The sequence below is a fragment of the Bombus impatiens genome, unplaced genomic scaffold (assembly GCF_000188095.3).
Source record: "Bombus impatiens unplaced genomic scaffold, BIMP_2.2 scf_1080, whole genome shotgun sequence".
In the NCBI taxonomy this organism is placed as follows: Eukaryota; Metazoa; Arthropoda; class Insecta; order Hymenoptera; family Apidae; genus Bombus; species Bombus impatiens.
Genome location: NT_177499.1, coordinates 530,507 through 558,371, shown reverse-complemented (window position 1 = coordinate 558,371; position 27,865 = coordinate 530,507). Strand labels below are relative to the sequence as shown.

Below are 27,865 nucleotides of genomic sequence, written 5' to 3'. Positions count from 1 at the left end.
AAGAAAATTTGTCTCTTATAGCTCTAAACCTATTATCGTTAATGTGCGTATAAAAATCATGCACTTGGCGAAAAATACGTGAGAAACATTTCACTATCAACTCCTAAGAGTTATAGAGCTATAGAGCTATAGAGCTATAGAGCTATAGAGCTATAGATCTAAGTCTTTCTTAATCTTCTTCTTAATCTCGCAGTATTTCTCATTCTCGACTAATTCGAATTAACAGGCTGGCAAACTATGTGGCAATTAATAAATATCAGTGTAACAGCGTAACCGTGTAACAGACGGTTCGCAAATCGAGTACATAAATTGCCGTGAAAATCTCGCGCGTTTCCTGCAACGTTATTCATCGTTCAGCATCCAGGTAGCCACTTCTCCGAGAAGGCTTCCCCTTAGTCTGGTTTTTATTCTTCCAGCGCATAAAAGATGTCGAGTTTGCCGGTTTCCAGGTCGCCACTAACAGGTTTGGGCGTGGTGACTGTCCAGAGATAAGTGTGTTCCTCTTTCTCGGGCATGCAAAACGTTCCACCTTCGATTCTCATTAACCATAAACGTCGATTTCGATTACGGCTCTTATCCTTCGACTTCTTTATATCGTATCTCGACTTATTAACGCGACTATTCCTCCACTTTCTTCTTTCCCTTTCCGAATCCTCTTTTTAATCGGAGCAGGAAGAGCTTCTCGGATTAGCGAAGAATCAATGAACCTTGGCGAGTCTCGAACCGGTTTCCAGCCGGATGACGTTACAACGAAATGACACCTGGTTCCACGATAAGGAGCCAGTGATGGGATCAACTTCGATATAGATGGATAGTTATCGATGCGAGTCAGTTGCGATACAAATATTTTCCTTCGCGATGTTCGGGAGAGAATTCTCTTATCCGGAGCAGGTTCGAGTCTGCTTTAAAGTCATTGTTTCCTCTTTTCAAACTATTCGTAAGTTATTCGAAACTTTCTAGACAAACACGAGGCTACTTGCAATGCGTGTACGTATGCATACTTGATTCCATCGCTAATAAGATGCACCGATATTCCATCCACTAGATATCCTCGATCTGGTCTGGTCGGACCTGAGATTTCATAGCTTCGGCCGAGCCTATCGTTGCTGCTTCTTTGTCGATTCGATTATAGGTTCGACGACCAGCGTGATATCGCGAGACGCAACTTTCGTCAGAGTCTCCTTTTTACGTCATCGCGAGAGACTCGTTCATACTGCGTGGCGTTCGCCGATCTCTGCTGGCCGTTTTCACTTTTTGTCAGAGAAATCGCCGTGTCTGTCCCTGTACGCCACGGGTACGCCACGGGTACGCCACGTACCGAATACCTCTTGGCGACCGGCGTACGAACCATACCAGTTTCCCGCCCATGAAAAAAATATAGAAACTAACTTCATCCGGGAAACTGCTGTTCGTGTCACTCGAGCCCAGATGCACCGGAGGAAGATGGTCGAAATTTGTTTGTTGGAGATATCGTGTTGATCTGCACAGATGTTTTCCTACAATTAGAAATCGCGCGAACGAACTTTGAATCGTGCAAGTGCAGTTTGATTAGCCTGTTAACCGGATTCTCTGTTAGAAATTTTCCTAGACATGGAATTATCAGAGAATTATCAAGCAAGCGTCGATAGAGCCGAATTGGTTTACGCTACCATTCAGAAGTAAAAAATAAGTCGAACGAGGATTTTTGTTGGCTCGGTGAAACGACAGTGTCACGATCAGGCGCGATATCGAGAGGAACGATTTTTATCGGAGACCGTTCGGTAGGCGTGAATCGGCAACAGCTTTCGAAACTGGTTCCGCCTATCAAAGCGGCGGACGTCAATGGATAACAACAGGTTGCTGTACGTCGTATTATCAGAATAATACAGAACCGAGCCAGTGATAATGACAGCCGATGAAAACGGATCGGCACAATGGATCGTCGTTGATCGACGCCCATCGGCTGGCTCTGCCAACCACGGCCAACTCGCGCTCATCCATCCTCCTGTGAACGCTATAGTGGTCTATGTCTACTACGCATATAGGTATATGCGTGTACCTACTCTATATGCGTATACCAGCTCTGATTAATAGACTGTGGATGTTTATGCAAGTTAAATACGCAAGGAACACACGATGTTTCTACACTTAAAATATCTATGCAGATATACGTGAAAAATATGCGCATGCTATATACGAGCGTTATACATATATTTAACCCTGGATAATATCTAGCTAACGTTTCGCAAAAATGACAATCGCAACATTAGTAATAACGTTACTCGCAAGTAGCTCAGTTATCTAGGGTTAAATAGCAAATATCGTGTACGGTACGATATTTAACGATTGATTAGTGTTACAAATCTGATATATCTAATACTCTCCGTACAATACGATATCTTATAAATCGTACGATATACGTGCCCGTATGCATTTTGTTTTCGCACGTGAACTCTGTTAATTGAGAGGATTCTTTTGCCCGTACGAGTGTCAATCGCCGTGTATGTGGCTGAACTATGACGACGAACGATCGTGACGTTTTTCTTCCGCTGCGTCCGATGTGTTGCTAAAGTATCATCCTGTTATGATTACTTCCGTTTCATTGTTTGCCGCGTTTCAATTGAAATATCGATTGTATAGTCTAGCTGTGCGGACGATTGATCGCGTCGTTGTGTTTAACAATAACCTATTGTATAGATTCTTGTCGGATAAATTTTCGTGTTCTGTTCGTTAAAAACGCAAATCTATTATACAGGTCTGTCGACGCAGGAAATACTTTTTAACGGTCGAGGGTTTCGTTTCGAGAAGAAAGAAGCGATAAACGTTGGTAAATTTATTCGTACGGTAGACTTCTTTGATTCCCGATAAAATCGACACAGGCGATGATCTCGATGTCACGAGTATCGCTATAGAAGCGTGAATGGAGTAACCAAGTGATTAAATTTTAAATGACTGGCGGACGATCCTCGGGTTTGTTACGACTGGTGAGAAAAGTGTACAGCCTCGACAGTAAAGAGACTCGGGGTAGATCGTTATCGACGGTAGTTAATGCAGCGACTACAGGCATTGTTGATGTCACTGGCTGTTCTCGCCGCGTCCCCGTGTGCAATAACGCGCGTGTCACGCTATAATCGCTTCTATTCCTTTCACTGTTGTGACTACGACATAGAACAGGTTGGAGGGTTATAACACGAGGAATCGTGCACGCAGCTCGTTCTGCTTCGCGGAATAACCGCTCGTAAGCCGCGTTGTCACGATCTAGATCCATTCGCGGATCATTACATCGGATGATCCGGGAGAATAGCCATGCCATGCCGAGGCGATCGGACGGTGTGTTTCGTCGCTGCTGATGGACTTTCCTCGATGGACGCTTTACTCGGCTGTTTAATCTTCTATAACTATAAAGTATATGCGATTAAGATAGCAACTATCGGTCCTAAAAGTATAGAATTGCGCCAGTACACGTTGCATGTTCATTTAAGACGCAATATGTACTAAATATGCCTATTTTTTCAGAAAAATAACTACAAGTTATCTAATTTTATTTTACGATTTCGGTAGTACTAGTCGTGCCGCCTAACTTAACTTTTCGCTCTTAATTTCAGATGGTTAGGTTTTTTTTTAAAATAGCTATCGGTAATTAAGAATCTGATACATTCGGTCTAGATCTGAAACAAAGGAAAAGTACGGCAGTATTGGAAAGATGTTTCATCACTTCTGAGTTAAGTGGTTTCGATGCTTTCTCCACCATTGTAAACGATTCGAGACGATTCGAAACGATTCGACGCGATTCGAAACGATTCGAGACAATGCGATACACATGTGTACATATTCCGAACGCGCTGCTTCACTTTCGATAACCACGCTCGATCGTCTCTCGTTATCGCGACACGCGAAAGCTCAGCGACCCGTTATCCATTGTAAAGCGACGATCGGCAACAGCGGAGAAGCCGATCGCTGGCGACTTTCACGATTCTTTTAGCAACGGGCCGGCACGATTATTTCTGGTCGGGATTGTTCCACTTTTGCGACGCGCCCGCAAACTTCTCGCGCTGCGAAACACGAAGAACGAGTCCGGCAACGCTTTGAAACTCGGTCGAATTACTCTATAGCCTCCTTACGACGCTACGACGAATTTCCTTCGACGATCGGAGCACGAAACAACGTGCTTTACGATTTTCCCCGTTCCACGTATTTTATGATCGCACCTGATGATTGTTCGTTGTTCGGGCATTATGCGTGCACAGATTTCTAAGAAGGATTACGAAAAATGATCGACCTCGCTTACTCGTAAATTATGAATTTCACGAACGACTCTGAGCAAAAATTTAACAACCCACCAGTCTCGCTTATCAACTCTTTGTTTTCTGTACATTTATTTATTTATTTACGTCTCCATCGATACATTGTAGTTTTTGGTTACGATCGATTGTCCTAAAGCTAAAACAGTCTTAGATCATAAACGTAAAACCTGGGACCTACAACTTATAGACAGCTAACCTGTACGGTATGAACTCCTTAGTTAGGAATTTCGATTAGTTACTGCTCTTAAAAGTACTAAATTAAATAAGAGCAGAGCTACATGCTACGTACTCTCAAACTAGAAACGATCGTGTAGGAACCTCAAAGGTGATGGATTAATTCCTTCACCACGAGTTTTCAAATCGACCAAGATTTTTGTTCATTGTTCAACATCGCTGTTCCTAGACCCATTCGTCGATAAAACACATCCAAAAAGAACCAGTCCAAGGTCAAACCACGAACAAATCAAGATTAACGCACTTCCGCGATATGCATCGACGAGCAAAACTTTCCTTTTCAAGGAACGATGATTAAATTACAAAATGTTGGAATGCTTCTCAGACGTCCGTCGTAGGTTAAATCGAAGAGAAGATGGTAGATTCAGCGCGTTTCTCATAATTCAGCCATTGTTAGTATCAGCACTGGTGGTCACAGGTTGAACAAGTCCATATACCGTATGCGTGCTTCTAAAATGACTCACCTTCGCTTCGAAGATTGCACAAACGAAAAGCATAGTCGCAGGTGCGTCCTCTGGTGCATCGTGAGGTGCATCTGCCTCGTCAAACAGACTTCCATTGTTTCTTCGACGATAGCGAATGATTTATCGGAGATTATTGTCGTTCGATCGAATTATCTGATAAATATGAAATAGCAGACGTAAATATGAAATAGCAATAGGAAAAATGGTTATCCGAGCAACGGAAATAAACGAGCGAAACAGGTAAAATAAAAATGCGGATCTAACAGCCCGATGACGATTCTGTAGCGCGCGTATAGACTTTCAAGAAACTTGTCCGCGAAATGAGCGTAAAACCCCGATTTCTTAAGAAGCGTCGATAACAAGAACGACGATCTGTGTGACAATTCCTCGAATTGTAAAAGACTGCGACCCACGCGCCTATAGTCTCCAACCAGTGGACTTGTAAAACTTCGCCCAGGTCAAGATCCACTTTCTTTTCCGCGACGAGAGATTACGCTCCTTTCTCCGGTTTCCGGTACTGACGATGTTGCGCGTTGTTGATGAGACTGGTCTCTTTTGAACACGCGAAAAAAAACCGCCGGCACATCGACACTCTAAATATGGCTGGAGCCGGTCGTTTGTCACGACCCCACCACTCGGCAAAGCCTGTCCTACGCATACTATTCTGATTTGCCAGATCCTACGATTCGATCGGAGCTTGTTCCGCCAGTCGACGGAACGTGGCCGTGCTAAGAAAAACTCGTCGAAATTTAGACTCTCAGCGTCTGTTGATCCTCGAGCTATAGACGTCTGGTTTCTCCGACTGCTCGTGGTCTTCCCAACAAACACCGGATATTCGGAAGTTTCCCGGCCATGTTTTCACAAGCATTTCTTCTATTTTCAACCATGGAATAATCTTTGAACAGATATTACGAGCTTCGTTTATGCGCGACGGCGAATCAGTTTCTATCACGTATACACGTGAGATCGACGAAAGACATAGTAGGCGACGTAATTTGCGCTGGACACGATTTTATAATCGTCGTAGCTTGCGATAGTTGTAAGCATACAAAACCGGCTGTGAAAGCTTCTACTTTTTATCTAGAATTAGTTCGATGCAAGATTATAGTTGATTCGAAGAGGAGTGTGTTCGGAGGTTAGGAAAGCGAGTAAGACGCTGGAGCCGGAAGTTGGTTGATTCGACCGAGCTCGAGGAAGAGACGGGTCGATAAGAAGAGAGAGGATCGCTCTTTCGTTGCTAATGCCGACTGTTAGTTGGTCATCCGCGTTGCGACAAAGGATACGTGAAAAACTGATGCGAATTCAGCATCAGAACGGCTACCTTGGATTTACTTGGAATCGAGCTAATCAACGTTGGAACAAAGCCGTTGGAACTAGTCTGAGAAAGGGGCAATGGACTCTTTAACCGGGGCGGTCCGATGACCTTGACGAGAATAACTCGCAAGGCCGGACATCAGCCTGAGAGGAAACATGGTGACGCGTGGTTCCGTTTACGTGGCGGTTCTCTTTGTTTTGCCTTTGATCCTCTGGGTCTTTGGAAACCACAGAAGAAGCAAGATCCTCGCCGACGTCCTGGAAGCCGCTAGGTAAGAGCCCTTGCGGAACTCTGTCGGGTTTCCTGTCATTGTTGGATTTCCGCGAAGGAATGTAGCCAGGGAACACGCATTGGTGATGCGTTAGCGAGATGTGGTGGATGAACGATGTTTCTGTAATGAACGTACAGCGTGTACATCGATAGCAACGAATGTGGCATGCGACGTGTTGTTTAACTCGGGTAACACGATAGTATTGGCTTCGGTGGATCGCAGGTAGCTATATTATAACAAGCGTGTCGAGATAAGACCGGTTAATTTTTAATCTCTTCGGAGTCGAATTCTTTTTACCCTTGAAACGAATATTTCTTCTATTAGGTATTAACGATAGAAATGAAAATCCGCAGGAACCAGTCTTACCGTAAATAAGCGTATTTATCGCGTAATTGATAATTTGCTAAAGAACGATACCGCGTACACACAAGCATGCAACGGTTGAATAGTGTTTTTCTTCCTTTGCGTATACGAACACACGGTATTATAAAGCGTTGATTCGAGCGGAAAGGCGTAAATATCCGAATATAGGAAGCTCGGAAGGGTAACCGCAATTGCATCGCTCAAGTCTCGAGTGCTTTTCTAAATAAGAAATTTCAGGCAACGCGTGACCCGCTCAGATTTATTATTTTTATTCCACTGGACTATTATGTCTCAGGTATTTCAGCGTGAACGCGATTCAGCATGTGCCGTTGCTCCGATATTCTTTGTCCTTTCGTACGCCGATCCGTTTTATGCTGCTCTTTCTCTTTCCTCTCCGTTGCTCTGGCAGCTGGCCAGCCGGGAATTCGCCTAGGAAAATATGCGCGTGTAACGAGACGTTCTTCTCGGGCTCGGTGCACTGATCTTTTTGCGATTATCGCCTTCTGTCTCGATTTTTTTTTTTCTTTTTTTTTTTTTAGTAAAATAACGTCGATACGTGAAACGCAGACGTATCGGACGTACGATAGATTAGACAAAGGTATCAGTGAATTTCGAACGAGATAAAATTACGAAGAAGAATAATATTAAATTATCATAGATACCGAGGGAATAATATTACGAAACTGTAAAAGCAACGTTTGAGTAATTTTTAAATTGCAGCAGTAACGATTACGTTGCAGATGTGGTATGAAAAAATTAATCGTTGGAAAAAGTGCACGGAATATATCACGTGGAGATTATTCTTATTTAACGTTAGATATATCCAAGAAATTATGCGCGATTAAAGCTTTAATTGCGAAAACAGAATGCATCTACCCGATACGATAAAACACTCTCACTTATCCGCAACGAAGATACCCTGCTCTAACTAATTGCCCATCTAACGGTCTGCTTTGCCGTGGAAACAATTCTTCCACGATAAAACAGTGTTGCTCCTAAAACCTGTTTTCACCTGTTCTTAGTTGTAACTAGCTTTATAATTATGCAAATAGTAGTAGTAGCATTCAGTTGTCGGTACTTGGAATAAACTTGTCAAATCGTGCGAGAGCACTACGTTCGCCAAAACGATTCTCTAAGAATTCGAATCAAACTACCTGTGGAAATGTGGAAAGGGATCGAAAGACGGTTCTATAAATATATTCAAGTCCATTTCCTCAGTCAGCGTTAACAGGTTCGCGGTAAGTTGAATTCTCGTCGACTCTTGTCGATTCTCGTCGTCTCCGATCAATTAACCGCATAACGGATGGACGGCGACGACATCGAGTTGGATTCGTGATCGAGCAATCGAATCGTCATTGCTTGCTTCATCGGCCGTTCCATTTAGGATCACCCGATGACGCGACACATTATAATTACGATGCTACGCCTCGAGTCTCAGTCTCTACCGTGCTATCGTCCTCGCTTGTTGCGCAAACCGACAGAACGTCCACTTGTAATTAATCGATCGTCCGTGATTCGTCGTGCTTTTTACGCTACGCTTACCTGAACGCGAACACGTGGACGTCGAACGGTACCAACGTGTAAAGCATTCGTAAGTTTGACCAGTATCGGCGAATAGAAAATTCGATGACTCGAGGATTCTTAATTGCGCTATCGGTAAACACAAGTATGTTTTGTCATACCTCGTCGTTTCGATCATAAGCCACAAGCCTAAATTCACGTTACGTCGCGATAGAAATATCTCTGTATAAATAGCTTTTCTCTATTTCTATCGCGTTAATACGACGATCTATCAGTGTCTGACGTTCCATCTTTATCTTCGCACACAAGCGTAAGACGCGTAGAATTTCTATGCAGAAGAAAGATTGTGTTCTCGAAAGCCGCAATTGGCATCGGCCAAGCTGAACCAGGCTATCGACAGAATCGGTACCGGTTAAATGTGAACGCGTTACGTAAAATGTTTAATTATAAATACGCTTACCGTCCTCGTCGTTGAGGATCGTTGTCACTGTTGTCAGTTACGCAAAACCATGCGAAGGCTTGTTCTCGATCGACAGGGCGAGGAACGAGTTAAATCGACCAGACGTCCGACGGTCTTGGCATGGTTCGCGTCGGAAGCGTAAAAAAGCCGGAAACGGTTTTATCTAATCACTGTGCAAGAAGTGGAAGGGAAAGGTCTACGCTTACTCGACGATCCAAGCGTATCGTATGCTATCTCTAGATACCGATAAAAATAAACTGCCTCTTAAGCGTACCTCGTGGTGTCTAAATTTAATTCTACGTACAACGAGACACGAAACTCGCGTTTTTCTGGATGATATTCTAACTCGAAGTCGATCCGTCGATCCGTTGATCCGTTGATTCATCTGCTTCGCAGACCCTACGATCTCGGTTCGCACTCAACGTCGTAACAGTTACGAAACGCTCGATACTAAGATCTTTAAGGCCACGTTCCCTTGGGGCTGTACAAGCAAAAACGTCTACCAAACGTAGGTACCGCGGATTTTCTGCGTTATCGATCGCTTTCACCGTTAGAACGATGCTTGACGTAATGACGCAAGAAAGTATCAAGTATTTTTCAAATAAAGGAGTTCAAATGAGAGCTATTACTACCTTTATACCCAACTATCGCATTGGTAAATATTATAAATCTACATACGATACTTGCTCGTTGTAACACAGAGCGATAATTTTTACGTGTAAAACTTTTGCGTAATCTCGGTGTTGGATATTCAGGGAGCGCGGGATTTCCAGCATTTTACAAGCAAGCTTCGATCGTTGAAAGATCCGTTGATTAGGAATAAACCACGCCGCTCGAGGCGGTCGTTTCGTTCGTCAAAAAACTGCTGATTGTTCGAAAAGTTACCTCACGAAGTTGCCTAAGAAGTTAGTTTATACCGAATAACAGATCACCAAGTTACGTCACGTTTCTTAAATATCTTGCAACATTCGTTCCGGGCTTGTGAATCGTGAGAGGATTTCTTCGGCTTCGGTTTCCTTATTACCTCAGATTCGCTTTGATACATTTCTTCGACTTTCCTCCGATTATTACATAAACGCTATACATACTACGCTTTTCGAAATGATCGAAAATAAGATGAGAACGCTTCGAGACAAAGTAATTTTGAAAGGTAAGGCGATTGGGTAAAGGTGATATTTTCCCCAATTAATTATAGAAGCACGTTGTTTGTTTGCGTATATGAAACTCAGGTAATGTTACGTACATTGTTCGAGTAAATAGAAGTTGGTAGACAACGAACGAACGAGGACGTAAAAGCAATTACGGAGCAGTTACTCTAGCTCGAAATAAATTAGATAGAAGGACAACAAGGATGAAGGAGAAAATATACGCATGCACGCGCCGTCAGGTGCAAACAAATCGAATCGTTGGACGCTTAACCACGGCCAACTGGTTATCTTTATCGTAGAGAAACGATGCGATCGTCCGTCTTGTGCCGTTTATCGCGGCTAATCTGTCGTTAGCGGTTTCCTAGGTTTCCTAAGGAGCGTGGTTCGTAAATTCTCCTACCAATCGCGTCGCAATACGATCTTCTTGGGTACGGTGCGCGAGCTCTTCCTAGATATCTGGATCCTCGGAACGTTATGACTTGGATTTTCACGGGAATTTCCGACCAGCCGGTTTTTCCTTTCGCCGTTTCATCGACGGGCGTGAGAAACGCGCGAACCTATAGCGAGAATGCTGGCAAAGAAAACCAAATCGCATTCTGGCTCTGGTAAAGTTCAGCTACAGTCGTAAAGGATCGACTTAGCATCGGTTCAAAGAGTTTTATTCGCGATGAAGTTTTACGACGAAAGATTTGGAGTTTGATGGTCAACGACGATGGTCTTGCGCGATGCGTAATACTGTTACTTGAAAGTGTCTTTCGCGTTTGGTAGATTCGATAGATTCGACTAGATCGAAGTTTTCTTACTGCCTAAGCGTGTGAATGTTTATACGTTGTCTCTTCTCTTTTGATAAACATTGCTTTCGCTAAACTCGCCACATTCGTATTTATTCGAGGCTGTTACAAACACAGATTTAACATTTGCCTTATATCTTAGGTTAAGAAGAGCTCGACTCGATGAAAACTTATGTTGAGAGATTTATTGAGTTATGTGGATCGTCGCGATTCTTGAAAAAAAAAAAAAAAATAAGTATGTAGTTAGGACTGGCGATGTGAATTTGCCATGCGATTCAATTATGTATATATTTATTTATTTATCTTATAAGATGCGTAAGGATTTCGTTCTGCAAATCGACTATTGAAAAATCCATCGAACGTTGGCATTCCTCGACATTTCGCGCAAACCTTAAAGTAGAAACTTTCTATTATTTCAAAAAAAAAAAAAAAAAAAACCGCAATTCGCTGCGATTAAGGCGAGGGTAAAAAGACAAAGTATGTATATGCATCTAATATCAGCGGCCATTAATATGTCAACTTTGATCGCCACTGACGATCGAAACTTGTCAAAAGTTTACACGCGATTACATCGAAAAAAAAAAGAACAATACGAAAACACGAGTTAAACGACAACCTTCGAACTTTAAGAGAAAATTAAACGATCAACTGGAATCGTGTAAGAGGCGAGAAGAAGGAACGTTCTCTCTTCGTACGATACTTTTTGCTCTCTTCGTCCTACGATCGAACGATCACGATGAGCGATCACAAAATTTCGTCATTTATCAAGGTAGCCAGACATCGTTGCGAACATTTGTCATTTGCGCGTTGTTACGTTTTCAATGCAAAAACCGGACTACTGTTCGAGTAGAAATGTTCACAGATGGATCTCTCTTTGACTAGATACCGTCATCCAACGATACACCGGCAATTTTGTCATCCGTTTAACCGAGACTGAGTTCGATCCGAGGCTCCAGGAGTCTCCGATTCATCGTTCAAAGGAGAAACGAAAGGATCTTTCGCGATATTTGCGAGAAAATATCGATAATCAGTCGCGCGAGATTGACCTGGAATTATGCCGAAGATGGAGGAAAAGAATAAAAGCGGAAAAGAAGGGGAAGGGAAAGATAAAGATAGATGAAAAGGGAAGTTACCTGTTAGCTTTACTCTGCCGGGGCCAAATCAATATCGATATCAAATATTACGAAACAGCTGATATAATTGCTGCTCTTATCGAGCAATGTTCCTTTGTTTCGCCTGAAGCTTTGTGCACCGAGTAACTTTATAGCGCATATCTTAGATACTGCGAAGCTTTTATATATCATCTGGTTGATATGGTTTCCGTATTAATGACTTGATAGGAACACGCTGTTGTAATTTTATCGGTTACTATCTTAACCGCGAAACGATTACGTCTATCCGTTTAAAGCGTCGGTATTTTCCTAGCGATGTCCGTGAAACGGCAATGCATTCGCCGATACAGAGCTCTGAATAATATATTTAATCGTTAAAACACGATCTTCCTTATGACCGATTGCTTGAAAATGTAAAAATCGTAATTTAAAAGTTGCAGCGTAGAAAGTGTAAAAGTGCGTAAATGGAATCCAGTTATAGATGGAAGCTGGCGCGAAATATTCCACTGTATCGAAGTAAAATCATACGAGTCGCGATACGAAGAACTAATTTCTTTTATACCGAATATAACGATCTCGAACCACTGAGAAAGGAAAGACAACCAAGTATGTATTTGCTGTTGCCTGGAAGCGGAAGCGGTTTGCGTTCGAGATAAGTAATTCTCTTTGACCATTCGGTCTAAGCTTTGCTTCGTCACCGAAAAGTTGACGATGACTTCTCTCTCACCTCTTCGAGGGAATGCATGTATAAACCTTTCGCGATTACCGTGCTGGAATGTTATTTTCGATCAACGATAAGAGACGCGAAAATCCCTCGATCTTACCGCGATAATTCCATTCCATCGAGTTTTCTGACTTTCTTGCAGCATATCGTGGTAAATGGTTTCATGATGGTGACCAAAGCTTTCCTAAACAAGGAGGCCATCTTTAAAATGCTCAAACCTGCAGAAGGATAGCAAGCGATTATAATAATTTGAAATTTTCATGCAACTTTTGTACAGGTCGGCCTTGCAGACGTTGCACAAAGTGTCGAGTAAGGCACGCGAACAGAACTACTTCCTGGGTGGGCTGTCACACGACTGGGTCAGCTACTATGAGCAACGAATCGAGAGCGATCGCTCGTGTCTTAACGAGTGGCATACTATGGACAACTTGGAATCTCGAAGACCACCGTCGCCGGACAGCGTACGCACCAAGTAAGTTCGTTAATTACCATCTCTGGTTACTTTATAGGACTATTTACGCCATACTGCTTATGTTAAAGCAAATTCGTACCTTTTTTCGGCTCGACTAAAAAAGCGATACCCCCGAGTAAAGATTTCTTTTGTCCCTGAAATATCGTAATGTGTATTTTATTTCGGACATTTTGGCCTTTTTCGTTTCTAAATATGTATTCGTTGGCGACAGACCCAGAGAAAGGGACGAGACTGAGCGCGTGATCCGATCGACGTTGAAGGAGATCATGATGTCCGTGGACCTCGACGAGGTAACCTCGAAGTACATTCGAGGTCGTCTCGAGGAAGACCTCGACATGGATCTCGGGGAGTTTAAGCCATTCATCGATCAGGAGATGCTCACCATTCTGGGTCAGATGGACGCGCCGACTGAAATATTTGACCACGTTTATCTAGGAAGCGAGTGGAACGCAAGCAACTTGGAGGAGCTCCAGAAGAATGGGTGAGTTCCTTTCTTCCTGTTATCGCTCGAGATCCTTCCGTCCTTTTAGCTTTATCCGATTTGCAGTTGACCGTTCTGTCCATTTAAGCTTGCGCTGTTTACTCGAGAACGACCTAATTTTTCCAATTATAGTAGAGTAACGTTAAATTCGAATATATCGTAATAAGGATTTATCTCGTACAAATATTCGTTCCATTGTTATCGAACCGCCAAGAACAAGTTTGGCTACGCTACGTACAGATTGATAATAATTCACAATTATCTCTGAATAATCTTTCCTATACTAAAAATTCTTTAATATACAGTGTCAGGCATATCCTGAACGTAACTCGAGAGATCGACAACTTCTTCCCCGGGATGTTCACGTATTTGAACGTACGCGTGTATGACGACGAAAAGACCGATCTGCTGAAGCACTGGGACGATACGTTCAAATACATCACGAAGGCAAAGAAAGAAGGTTCGAAAGTGCTGGTGCACTGTAAAATGGGAGTGTCAAGATCTGCCTCGGTAGTGATCGCGTACGCGATGAAAGCATATAACTGGGACTTCTCTCAAGCCTGGAAGCACGTAAAAGAGAAACGGAACTGCATCAAACCTAACAACAGCTTTCTGCTGCAACTGGAGACCTATCAGGGTATACTGGACGCGATGAAAAACAAAGAGAAGCTTCAGAGGTCCAAGTCGGATACGAACTTGAAGTCTCCCACGTCGACGAAAGATCAGTCGAAGAAGGAGGAAAAGTCTGGCAACGTGGACAATGATTTGCAAACTGTATCGGGCTTTGAATTAAAAAAGACCAGCCAGAGGCCGAAAAGTTGGTCGCCGAATGTGAAAATTAGCGAAACCATGTTGCCTTCTGGTACGTTTACTACTCGTTTAATTCCATTTTGTTAAATATGGCATGCTATTTTTATAGGTTATGTTTATATTGTAATCTCGAACTCGACCTGTTTCCGTTCCCTTTTAGTTCCCCTTTCGCAGTCCCTCGAAAGCATCGATAAGACAGGAAGTACGGAAGTGACCAGAGAAGATTTGCTACGTTCCAACAACCAGAAGACCAGTATGTCGCAAGAAGCTCGGAACGTTTTGATGCCATGCGGCAACGGACAATCTTACAGCGTATCTCAAAACAAAATCGTCCACCTACCAGGTCCCTCGCCAGACACTCCGACCGTGAAGAACCGAATTAGCAAGTTAGAAACGCAGCAGGGTCAAAGGAGGAAAGGATTGGTGCTGAACCTGACGAATCAATTCGAAGCAGTCAGCAGCAAGCCGTCTTCTCCGAGTTCCGATTCAGACGGCGGGAAACCGTTGCCACAGAGTCCGATCTGCGAACTGAACGAGAATGGACTCGGTATGCAGAAGCCTTCGTCGGAAGCTTCGTCTACGGTGGCAGTGAAGCAAAGCGTGTGGGATCCCGGCGAGAAGCAAAGCAAGAGAACGGAAGTCGGTAGTAATAGTGAATGTCTAGTCTGGACTGCATCATCGTCCGATGCAACGTGTACCAATTCGTGTAGTAACGCTAAGACTAACAGAGAAGTGAGTGCGGAGAGTGAGTGTATCGCGACGACCACGACGACCACGACAACGACAACGACGACAGTGTATCCTGGTACGTTAACGCGAAAGACCAAGAAGGACGGTGACCCGTTTAGTACGCACGTTGACCGAGTGTTCGATCGGGAAGAAAGGCAAGGCGAGCCGGTTACGAGAGACTCTCCGAGCCGACAGAGCTCTTGGAGCAGTTACGACAGTGCCGTAGTCCTCGACAACAATTCGGTGCACAGCTCCTGGGCCACGTTACCGTCGAGGAACAGTTCTTGGGGCTCGTACGACATGCGGCCTTCGGATCTGCTCGGATCCAGTGGCCTCTTCCCTTACGACAAGGAGGAGATACCTTGGCACCCAGGCACGGTGAAACGTACCAAGCAAAAGCTCGAGGAGAACACCAGCTCAGGGACGGTGAAACGCGTGTGCACGCAAAATTCCGACACGGAAGAGAAAGACAGATTACCAGTCGAGGAAGAATCGTACAATCCGGTACTTCTTCAGCATACCGCGTCGCCAACGCCACGAAGGAGGGATTCCTCGCCTAGCCAGGAACACGGTTTGAAGGTAGATCCTGTTAGAAATTCTCCAAGTCCTATCAGAGGAATAGACATCTCACCAGCGTCGGTTCGTCAAGTTGGAAGACTATCGACGAGCGCTCCGGCGCCATCTTCTCTCTCTTCGGACTCGGACTTACCCCTATCCTTGAGATCCTGCAGGTCAGAGAGCGAAACATCCAGTCCGTGCGTGGTCAACACTACTCAGTGTCTTTCGGTGAAGCAACACAAGATGGTCTTGGAGAACCTGAGTAACAAATCTATATTTAACAAACGTTGTTTGTCGGTAGACGACTCGCCAGATACCGAGTGTCCGCGAAGTACCTCCGGTATCGTAAAGAATCTCAAGAAAGAATTCGAGGCGAAGTCGACGAAGTCGGAAAAGAGTCCGGAGAACAGCTTCGAGAACGACTCGCCGATTACGGTCTGTCGACCGAAAAGGGACGTAAAGATCAGAAGTTTGCCCTCCTCGCCGGTGATTCCCCACAACGAATCGAAGATTCAAGCCCCGTCCGAGGTCAAAGAGAAAGAGAAGTCGTGCGCCGACTCGATGACGGCTACTCAGGACAACTTGGAAGACAGGTCGGTGAGAGTTTTGGTTGGTAAGTACGAGGTGAAGCCCGAGTCCAGGAAGTCCTCGGAGATCCAGCTGCGTGTGCACAAAGACAAGGATTGGGAGTCGATGGACTCACAACACAGCAACAAGTCGAAAATTGGTGTAGAATATAGTAGGAGGTCTGCGCCGATCATGATTAACAATCATTCGTCTACTCCTCTGTTCAATGAAGCGCCGGAAGCACCTGGTAGGCCACCAGTCCCATCGGCTGGTGTTGTGGCAGCTAGTAAGAAGCAGCAACAGCACGGCAGGACGCATCCTCTTGCCAGGCTGCAGGTCAGGCCTAGGCACAGCAGTCCGGTTTACAACACCATGTAAGAAAAGAAAAAAGGGAAACGTTTACGCGTTTGGTTGTTTCTCTCTCCCATTGAGTCGAATCTAAGCGCTCGTACCTGAATGCATGGGTATGTTGCGTTGTCGTGGCCACGATGTGAAACCGTGTGATCTCTATTTGATGCCAACGAGTCGAGGATCGTTTCTCTTCGAGCTCGACGACTAAATCGACTGGGACACAGGATTTTTCTATAGATTCGTTTCCCACCATCTCTTCGATGTACAATTCTAATCTTTGCGAGAACGTCCTATACTATGCTGTGCGACGATACGACAGAGCACCCGTATTTTTTCGATGCTTCTTCAAACGGACACGGTGTACAAGCTTTTCGTATCTACCTGGCAAAGCCATGCTTTTTGTGCGTGCGTGTGTGTGCGCGTGTTGTGCGTGTGCGCGTGTTGTGCGTGTGCGCGTGTTGTGCGTGTGCGTGTGCGTGTGCGTGTGCGTGCGTGCGTGCGTGCGTGCGTGCGCGCGTGCGTGCGTGTGTGTGTGTGTGTGTGTGAGCGAGCGAGCGAGCAAAATCATTTGCGATGTTTTTGTATTCGTTAGCTTTAGTGTTATTGTTGGAGCAAAATTTACACGGTTTGTATTCTTTAATTCCTGTACGAGCAAGTATTAATTATTTGCGATGTCGAAGAACAGCCCGAATAACGAATAATAGCTTCTGAAAAACTACGTTTTGTCCAAATTTTTAGGTAGAAATTAATGTGAATTAGAAATTAATTGTATTTATCACCGCCATCCTATTTAAACGCTACATATTATGTATTCGTCCAGCAGAGTATGTTCGCGTGGAATATTTAATAAGCAGTTTGATAAGCAGATACATAGTTGATAAGCGAAGTGAAAATGAAAAAGGAAGAAAGACAAAAGAGAAACGACCAGTTTCTACGTTGGTATAGATTTCAAGGGATATCGAAAAGATACAAGTGCCTTGTCCTACCGTCAACGACTGTATACATGTAATTGTAAAAAGGCACGTTCAAGGTCCTTCAACGTTTTATGTTCCTTCTTCGTCAGACGTGTCCTTGGCCTGCTCTTAATTAGTTCAATTATTTTTTAAGCTGGAAATGCAACAATTCTCGGAGGACGCGGAAAACACTGTTATTCCTACGACGTGTCGTCACCTAATAGACCTAATATGGGCTTGGAATCAAACGTGATGTGTTGTGTATGCGGGGATGTTGCGTAGAAGTTGGAGCCAGCGTGTTCTTGAATCGGGACACAAGATAGCGTCGGCTCCGGTCAGGCTGTGAACGAAAGGTCCGGGCCTCGCGTTATGTACTAAAATATCGCTCTGACTCCTTCTTCTGCTGTCTACGTTGTGATCGCCGAGGCGTATGCAAGATACAGATTCTATACATATAAAGAGACACACCTCGGAACGACGACGTGTAACGTTTAAACTGTACTAATTAGTATTTTAGAGTGAAAGATGTGATTAGAATGGTGCACAGTATGCGAGGAGAGACGAAAGTAATAACTCGCCCCCACCCTACACTCCCCTTTATCCCGAGGGGAGCTGCCTCGAATCGTTCGAACGATTTGATCGGTTCTTCTACTCTCTTTATACTCGTGTCAGTTTGTATATCGTGTGTAAAGCATCGTCGCGCGAATCCAATTTCTTTCATGTATATTTCATTTTCGCTTTTCAGTTCGATCGTCCTGTCTTATTTCTTCTTCTATTCTTCTCTTTCTGTTCCCATTTTCCCTGTTTATGCTCCTTGCTCCTTCTCCCCTTTTTCTTCATTGACCAGTGACGATAATTGTTTATCGAAGATTTTACCGTAATTGCAACTTGAAAAAGTACAATGAGAAACGCGGCTCGATATCAACGTTCGTCGTTCTTAGACATATCATCGGACCGTTCATTCTTATTTGCATTCGCAAAGCCATGTCGACCAATTTTATACTACTGTCCTAATATTGATGATGATGTTCATGATGATGAAGATGAAGATGAAGATGATGGATGATGATGATGTTCATGATGATGGTGATAATGATAATGATGATAATGATGATGATGATGATGATGATGAAGATGAAGATGAAGATGAAGATAATTGATGATGATGATGATGATGATGATGATGATGATGAAGATGATTGATGATGAAGATGATGGCGATGATGATGATGAAGAAGATGATGATGAAGATGATTGTTGATGATGATGATGATGATGATGATAATGATGATGGTGGTGGTGATGATGACGGTAATGATGATGATGATGGTAATGATGACGACGGTGGTGGTGGTGGTGATGATGATGATGATGATGATGATGATGAATGCGAGGCTCATTTTTTGATAAGATGCGCCGCGACCACTGTGTGCGTAGAGATATATTTTATTATTGAGATAATTTTGCGGATAATTTTCTCATACGTTTGTTTTAACCTCTGTTCGTTCTTCCTCGGAAGAAACAGATCCGGGGTGTGAAGCTATCCTGAGACCGAATGCTACTGAAAAACTGTAACACATTAAGTTAGAATAAAAATGTTACATTGCCAATGCTGTGCTTTACGACTGATATTCAGCACGAAACTGATTATTCGTTAGATCGTTTCCTTTTTCTTTGTGGCTTCGCGTTGATATTCTTCTCGAGCTGTGTGTACCATCGGTGGCTCGTATCGTCATTTTCGAAAATTTTTATCGAATATCGGTGTTCCGCGTGACGTTAAACACTGGAACGTACCAGTCGACTTAAATATTATTATTTTCGCTATCGCGAATTATTTGCTTCTAAAGAGTAAGATAACTGTTGAAGGTCTTCAGGGACAGATATCCCTCGAGACGTTGAAATAAGAGTAACGAATATATTTCAGAGAAATGTCAAGAAAAGTAAGCTCTGGTGTTTCTAGCGTTAATGTGCTAAACTAATTTGTATAATTTATACAATTCCGATACGAAACGAACCAAAAATTTCTCTTCATAAATTATCTTCGTGGTGAAAGAAACAAAGAAAATCTACGCTATTCGAATTGTACTATTTCTTAAGCGCGTATCTAGCATCTAGTGTCGTAATTACAAACTAGAAAAAGAAAACATCGATTCGCTTTCGTGGCAGAGTTTAATTTTCATGGACAAGACACAGAGCGACCGAAGAAAGATGGACGATCAACTTGGTTGCGCGTCTATCTCGAATATCCGCTTGCCAGCACAGAACGCAAGTTGTGGTACGACGGAGATGGTCCTCGTTTTCTTTGCGTGCTTTGGGTTTATCGGGCCAGTGTCCAAGCTGTACGTACCACCTCTTAAATTCCTGATCATCGCCAACGTCTGTCGAAAAAATAATCGTCGTCGTCATCATCTGCGTAACGAGTATACTCGACGGAAGGGATATAGTCAGGTTATTTAAAAATACGACGTTTCGTTATCCGTACGAGTATGCGAAAGTTTCATGATGCGTTCGTTGATCATATCTTGTTTGACTTACTAATTGTCAACTTTTTTCTGCAAATTATCACGTAATTCTATAGGTTTGAATTTCAGGTCGGGATTAATCAAAATCTACTTGTAAAATATCAGATGCACGGAATGCTGGCACTTTGATTTTAGTTCAATTTTGGCAAAGTGATCATTTTTAAACGTAATTTTAGATTTCACGCGACCAAGAGACCAAAACTATTTTCAAATTTATACCCGTTATCTTTTTTATGTTACACGTTGCATAGATGTGTGAACGAAGTGTGTGAAACGAATGAAAGTGCCAGATTCCAAAAGTCTGAGATCTCGATGCACATTTAATGTTTTATACGCTATCATATGCTACGTCTTATTATTTATTGCCGTATACTACAAAGTATGGAATATCGTCAGGAGGCTTTCGATACTTTGAAAACTTCCGATTCTTTCGGAACTTACGATCGAACTTCGAAGACGCAACAGCCTTAAGAATCGAAGCATGTTCGAAGCGTTCCGATTTTATGCCGCGTGTGCATACACATACATATGTGCATATTCAGAACGGATCGCTATGGTTCTGACTTTAGACGCAGATTGATATTTTAATTTACGACTTGACTATATCGTTTCTACCGAAAGACTGTGCACTGCGAGCGAACGAAATCCGTATGAGAAATCTGTATTTACGGCGTGAGATCGCAAGTCGATCACTCTGAAGAGATTGGTATCCGTGCCACCGCAAGCGATGAACATGTTCGACACGTATTTGCCACAGTAGAGCAGGGAAGGATAGCTGTCGGGTTCCAAGGAAGCAAGCAACTTTCCGCTACCGTAGTCCCACAATTGTATGGGATTCTCTCTTTGCCACGCGCACGACAAAATCTGTTCGTAATATAGTTGTTTGTTAATAAAAAAGAAAAAAATGAAGAGAACACCCGCAACGTCTGATTCCTAAGCGAAAGATTAGCACGTGTAGCGTGTTCTTTTAATAATTTGTAAAGATTCTTCTTACACGTTACGTTTTACTTTTCGTTCGAACACCTTTCATTCAGATGGTAAACCAAGAGGTTAAGAATTACGAGCGAGAGATTGTTGCATGATGATGGCTTAAATCCCGGTAGGGTGAGTGTTGGGTCAATTTGGCTCATTTTTTTTCCAGTATGTATATAGAAATTTAATGTTACACGTTGAAAAATTTGGCGATTCATTTGCTAATTCGAAAGATGCGTTCCTTTTATGTTTTTATACAAATTATATATTTCTAATTTAGCTATCTCTATAAACAGTATTAATGCATTTTTGCTTTCTTGTGTCGTTGGAACAATATTCAAATAATTTGTGGATAAAATTTCGAATTTTTGTATCCACTTTGACAGAATTACGGCGTATGATTTTGTAAACCGGAGAAAGACTATAGCTGCTTTTTCGATGCTATGTTACTGCCAAACATAATTGCACTCTTTGTTACGTAGAACTGTGGATTTTGGTGCGATAAATCAATTTTTCTCGTTGATCTGTACGTAAAACTATTGTTAAAATGTGATCGCTGACGAATAAATCGAACAAGAAATTACGGTACCGCATATTTTTGTATGCGACAAAACAATGAGAAACGTCGATATTCGATTATATTCGAGAAAAGTACAATGTTACTGTCCGAAGAAAAGATGCGATATTTACAATACATACAAATTTTGAAAATACGTATACTGCCCTCTTTTAATGTTTTTCTACTCTCATCTTGGGTGAAAAGGAACTATAGAATCGTCTTTTCTATATCAAGTAATATTAAATCAAACTGACCCACCGTTTACCGTACGAGAATTGACAAATGTAAAATATCGATTATCCGATATCGCGAATGATTTCCGACTTGTTGAAGAAGTAAACGCGACGAAAAGCGTATGGAGAGAGCGGATGCGTCGTTTCAGGACCAGAATTTGGTTTGAAGAGACAAACTCCTACAATTTTTATATATTTGCCGTGTGAATAAGAACGTGTTAAGGTGGATATAGTTGGACTTTGAATTCTGGATATAAATACGTGTACCTCTCTTCCATTCCTACTGATATCGAGTCCATCGCCGCACATATGCACACCCGATATTCTCCTGAGTGCGTATGGTTGCCTAGTGTCCCAAAATTGAATAGTATTGTCCCAACCACCGCTTATCAGCTCATGTGCCGATCTGGGGTTGAAACACGCGCTGAACACTCTAGATTTATGACCGTCCATGGCTTCCAATGACTCGCTAGAATGTGATAAAAAGCAGGAAATAAATAAATAAGAGAAGAGAACGTACGAAAAGGAAATATTTGTATGTGAAACTTCTATCGGGATTCGAAGAGATGCTGTAAATAGAAAGAGGGTGAAGCAAGTTGTAGCGAATAAAATTTCAGTCAACTGTGAACGCCGAATACCGCTAAAAAGCTTGTTTTTCTCTACATAGATCGAAAAAAGTGTGTATGACTTGTAGTCGGTGATATTTTTCTATCCTGTTGGATAAAGTTGTACAAATCGAAACGTAAACGTAAACTGAAATCGTTCTAAATAACTATTAGCGAAACTACGGTTTGTAAATAGGAACGAATGTTGGCTATTGTCCGCGTGGCGGGTAATTGCGTTTAAGATGGTCGCCGAGTCGTTCCGTTTGTAAATGAAACGTAACTGAAGAGAACGCGAATAAAAGCGCACATTATCTTACGCGCGTTGTGCGTTACACGTGCGTTACACGATTATTTTATACCGCGATGAGAATATTGATAACGATATGCAAGATTTTAGTTCCTTTTTACCGATCCTCTGTTAGTACCGTTTCTTAGTAGTCTATTAGTACTACTGTACATGTTAAGAGAAACCAGAGAAATGTGATCGTACGAAAGATTTTTCGTCAAGTGTCTTTGGAAGTTGTGGACCACTCGCGATACGAGTGACAAAGAAATGAATTTTATATCGAGTTAAATGTGTCGTAGCGGAGCGATCAATCTATCTGTTTAACTAGGAAATCTACCGTCAGTGGACACCTGGTGCGAGTTTATTTGATTCGAAGCGACCCTGAGCAGTTAGTCTTGATCAGAAACGAGCTACAATCACGTTTAACGAGATCAAGGTGACTTTGAAGTCTTCCACTCTCTAGGACGTTGTTACAAGACGTAGATCCGTCGAAACAAATTGATTTTGATCTAAAACGTTTGAATCGTCTGTAGAGATTGTCGTACCCGATGATCGACAAATATACACAGCTCTATAGCACTGATATATAATAGCATCGATTCTATATAGAACTGTTCGATTCGTTGTCATGTCTAAATTATTGCAGCCTAAATTATATTATGGTTGAAAGACGTTTTAAAAACAAGGAAAACTTTGAAATACTGTTTTTACATTTTGCTTTTCCACTGCAACCAAGACAATAATGATGAAATATATTTCAGTAATGATAGGAAACCTTGCGTGAAATACTCTTTCCTGCGTCTTGGTTTCTTCGTCGTAAAGAATAAGCTTCGCATCGTCGCCTAAAGTTAGGAACTTTGGCAGACGAAAATGGTAAGCTAAACCCAGCACCTGCCTCTTTTCCCGTACCGTGTAAAGACACTGTGAAGTTGGATAATGCCAGCATTTGACGCAGCCACTAGCATCTGGACCAACGAAATACGGTAAAAGGAGAAAGAACCGAGCGAAAAATTAATCCTTTATCGCTTCACAGCAATATAAAAAATAAACTGACAATGAGTACTAACAGGTTGCAAGGAGGGTACGCGAGATTGGATGAGATTTGTGGACAGGTCTGTGCTTAATCGCGGTCGTCGGACTTGGTTTCTGCATCATTTCAGTGTCACGCAGCGTCAACACTTCGTCCGATCTGGTTTTGTACAATTTTATCGTACCATCCATAAGGCCAGCGGCCAAAAAGTCATAGGTCTCCGTGTAACAAATGCAAAGAATATCTTGCCCGACCTCTCTAAAACAGTATCCTTTTATCGGCTAAAGTTTTATCGGTCGAAATATCGATAAAATAAACTTTGCGTTGCTTAATTTTCGTTAATCCTGAAAACATTGCCAGGTGGGCAATTTTTATTAATCGTTATTAAGGCAATTATTATTAATTACTCAACGTGTTGCTTGTGATTTCTTAAGAGTAGCGAAACGTTTGTTAACAAATGATTCTATAATCGGCGATCAGTTTATGCGAAAACAAACGAATCTTTAACCGCTAAATTTCGAAAAATTTCTGTTTAAATTTAATTTATCACAGTACGATCCCAAAGATGTTCTCTTAAATCGCAAATAAGCGCAATTAGTTTCAAACAACTTACTGCGTCTCTTTTATTTTTGTTTAAAGGAAATTTTGCATACATTTGTCTAATGACAGTTACGTTGTCATCCATATACATTCGTTCTTGATCCATTATAATTATTATTGCTTTCGGCAAGGCTGGCTCAACTTCATCGACGCTATTAATAACATACAGGAAACGAATTACCAGAAAATATAATAAATTGCACTGTTATACATTGTTTAGGTAAATAAATAGCGATCACGAATTTAAATAAACGATGTACTGTATAATAATATGCAGCACGCTGTTGAACGTGATTTATGGATAGACGTTGTTGTTAAAGTGAAATAAACGTACCATTGCAGACGGAATTGAACTTAAAACTTTGTTTTCGACGTTCTATTCGGTGTCAAGGCATTCATGCTATTACATCGATTACGTATATTACTTTTAGACTCATCTTTTATCGCCATTTAACGAATTTGAGGCTATAATTTCCCCATATTAAAAGTGACGATCAGTTTTGGAAAACTTCAACCGCGTGTTTCAGAATCGTTCGTCCTTCGATTCTATAAATCCGATACGTTATATTTACAGTCGTTCCGAATCGTATAAAACGCAGCGTGGTATTCACAAACTATCACATTTCTTATTTCGTACGATCTTTTGTAATTCTAATTCTTGGATTCTTTAAAGAAAAGGTTTTCGAAGATATATAACGATCGTACACGGAGTTAATTCGAAAACGATAGATAGTAGTCACCTTTCTTATCGATATCGGATAAAAAAGTTTCCTAGTACGTCCGTTGGTATATATCACCGACTTACAATTACTAATTAGTCACTGGTACGTATGTAATTTCATCGACTAATCGACTCTCGTCGAAGGACTAACGTTTCTGGTGATTTTTCCTACGATTAGTTACGATGGTAACGTCACGTAACGTTTCGTGTCATCGAAAATAAATTTCAAATTTTAATACGCATTCGTAACGATATAATCTTCGTTACGTTTTCCTCTGACTGAACATTGAATTTGGCACTCACTCGTTCATAATACGCGCATATAAATTTACCAGCTCGAAATACAAATATTTGCCACGTTTGATTATTTGCAAATATTTGTCCGATCGAATAGGTCAAACTATCGTTGATGTTTAGTTGAGTTTAAATCGAATATAACGAATATGAGTAACAGTTTTGCATTGGTGTTAAAAGTAGTTTTCAAAAAGTCGCCATCCAACGGATAAAAATAATATAAATAAAACTACTATATTCATGTACAGAATATGATATGTATATTCTGTACATAAATAAATAAATAAATAAATATATATATATATATGCACATATATAAAATATTCAAAATAACGTGCTCGACGAGTATGTATGTATATTTAGTGAGTTAAACGAATCTCTAAGTCGCGCTTCTTTAATTTAATTATAATCATAAAAGTATGAATATCTATAAAAATTCGGAGTTTAAGATAATAACATTAACTTGCCATAATCCTTTCGAAAGAATAATGGACATATTCGAATAAAAGTAGAGAAAAGCCGAAGAAAAGCTATGATAATCCAACGGTAAGGGAACTGTTAGTGAAATCAAATTAGTTCGTAATCCCTATGATAGGCGTCGCTAGCAAGCTTGCGAAAAAGAGAGACGAACGAAACACAGAGCAATCCACCAATCAGCACACAAATGCGCGCGGGCTCGAGGCTTCGTAGCTCTCTAGCTGTCAGTCGGTAAGCAGTAGCTTCCCTACGACTTTGTCCATGCCCATTGTCGTGAATGACCGTGTATAAAACCGCGTCTCGGTTGCACGTTTCCCGATCGTTTTCGTCAACTAAAAAGCACTCACAATGAGCAGTTGGAAGATCGACTCTGTCTCGCCCGCGTGAATGGTAAACAAGTTGCGCGGGTGATTGTGTTGTGTTCGAAGGGAGTGTCGTTAACCTCGAGCGGAGAGAGCTCGTCGAATTAGTGGTTCCCTCGGTAGAAATCGCGCGTAGATACCCGACGGAGCTGTCAGTCTCGCGAAGTTCGTTGCACGTCGGTCGTTCGATCAGAATGTCGGCGTCGGTAGCGTTCCCGGCGTCGCGACAGTGAGAAGAACACGTACGCGACAGTGAACCGAGTGTCGTCGAGAAAACAGCTCCAGGGTGAGCCGTGTCCAACATCGAGAGATTTAGAGACCACCGAGGAAAATGGCGGACCTCGAGGCGGTGCTGGCCGACGTCAGCTACTTGATGGCTATGGAGAAGAGCAAGAGCACACCGGCTGCTCGTGCGAGCAAAAAGATCATCTTGCCCGATCCTAGGTATATCTCGCGATAGTTGTCGATCTACCGTCGCGTTTTGCCCATACGACCACCGTCTCGTAGTCTCGATCGTAGCGATGGGAACGACCAACTCGTGAGCGGTGCTTCAAGTACTACGTGTATATACGGTAGAGTCGCGTTTATCCAAACGTGGAGATAGAACAGTTTAGATAATAGTAGAGGTTTCCGCGATACAAATTCACTAGCTACCTCCTACCATTCTTCTTAGTTTAGATAATAAGAGACGATACGTAGAAAATCGAAATCGAGCACGCCCGTATAGTTTGTTAACGTTCGACCACGGACGACTAATGTATAAAACGCGAATGATATGGCTATGACGAACGAATCTATACGACACAAGAAAAACAAGCTTTTATCTACGATCAGTCGTAAAAGTCTATATACAACGTTACACGCCTTTTAGATATAAGAGATTATATTAAGAACGTTAGCTGTACGAATCCTTTGATAAATGTAACACGATTTATTCAGAGTCTCGAAGGCTTCGCTGTTGGTTTGGATAGTAACGATTTATTCATATTCACCTTTGTTAAGAGAGGAACAGAAATATAGAATACAGTGTTACAAAAACTATACACACGTGTTGTATCTTCGCGAAATTATAAAAATAATAAACTTGATATTATATTAGTATTTTTCGTAGTATTAATAACGATAACGTTCTACCATTATTATCTTATATATTCTTATCGTCTAAAGAACCAAGGGCTTTAAAATTTTCTGACCTGATCTTATCCGAATATTTTGGCGAGTCGAAGGTTTCAGTTTTTGTAATTTCTTTTAGAACAATCGATATCCAAGCGTAAGTAATTTTGTAACAAAGTACGTTTTTGTTTTGTTCGGTAAGCCAGATACGCAAAGTTGGACAGGTGTACGTAAGCTATCGCGAAAGGCTGCGTATGTATCTAAACAAAAATTATTCAACTTACCCAAAATACACGGTTAAATCAGTTATAAAATTCCTATGAATAAACAGAGTTCTACCGTAGTGCCGCGTTAACTGACCGAAATTTTGTTTCCTTAACCGGCCAGCGTTATTCCTTCCATATCGGTTCTTGAAACCGATGAAGCGAGCCTCTAGCATCGCGTATATGAAATAAACAAAAAAAAAAAAAAAAAAAAAAAAACA

General features: G+C 42.0%; 3 protein-coding genes across 11 annotated transcripts in view; 2 read left to right on the top strand and 1 right to left on the bottom strand.

Annotated features, from left to right (window-relative positions):
- Nucleotides 1-16,685, top strand: part of LOC100748426 (protein phosphatase Slingshot) — a 73,523-nt gene extending 56,838 nt beyond the window's left edge. For 5 of the 7 annotated variants that reach the window (XM_024371059.2, XM_033323630.1, XM_024371058.2 and 2 more), the window contains 4 exons: nt 12,964-13,158; nt 13,370-13,639; nt 13,945-14,501; nt 14,610-16,685. In XM_024371059.2, the coding sequence (XP_024226827.1) occupies nt 12,964-13,158; nt 13,370-13,639; nt 13,945-14,501; nt 14,610-16,681 (3,094 nt within the window). In that variant the 3' untranslated portion in view covers nt 16,682-16,685. Of the gene's footprint in view, nt 1-6,419; nt 6,568-8,364; nt 8,522-12,963; nt 13,159-13,369; nt 13,640-13,944; nt 14,502-14,609 lie in introns of those variants that run through there. The other 2 variants (XM_024371062.2, XM_024371065.2) reach the window with 2 other exon arrangements.
- A 3,075-nt stretch (nt 16,686-19,760) lies between these two features.
- LOC100749498 (pre-mRNA-processing factor 17) lies at nt 19,761-27,857 on the bottom strand. Of its 3 annotated transcripts, none has more exons than XM_033323633.1 (4): nt 27,666-27,857; nt 22,161-22,362; nt 20,799-20,993; nt 19,761-19,985 (listed from the first exon to the last, which is right to left on the bottom strand). In XM_033323633.1, exons 1-4 carry the CDS (start codon nt 27,818-27,820, stop codon nt 19,824-19,826), a joined length of 714 nt encoding a protein of 237 aa, XP_033179524.1. In that variant the 5' UTR covers nt 27,821-27,857; the 3' UTR covers nt 19,761-19,823. The 3 variants fall into 3 exon arrangements, with proteins under 3 accessions (XP_033179524.1, XP_033179525.1, XP_024226836.1); XM_033323634.1 differs by lacking the exon at nt 27,666-27,857 and adding an exon at nt 22,907-23,001; XM_024371068.2 differs by lacking the exon at nt 27,666-27,857 and adding an exon at nt 22,439-22,796 and having other exon boundaries at nt 22,161-22,368.
- Nucleotides 26,102-27,865, top strand: part of LOC100748232 (G protein-coupled receptor kinase 1) — a 23,918-nt gene continuing 22,154 nt past the window's right edge. Inside the window, exon 1 of the mRNA XM_012391562.3 lies at nt 26,102-26,712. Coding sequence (XP_012246985.1) covers nt 26,600-26,712 — 113 coding nt within the window. The 5' untranslated portion in view covers nt 26,102-26,599. The remainder of the gene's footprint in view (nt 26,713-27,865) is intronic.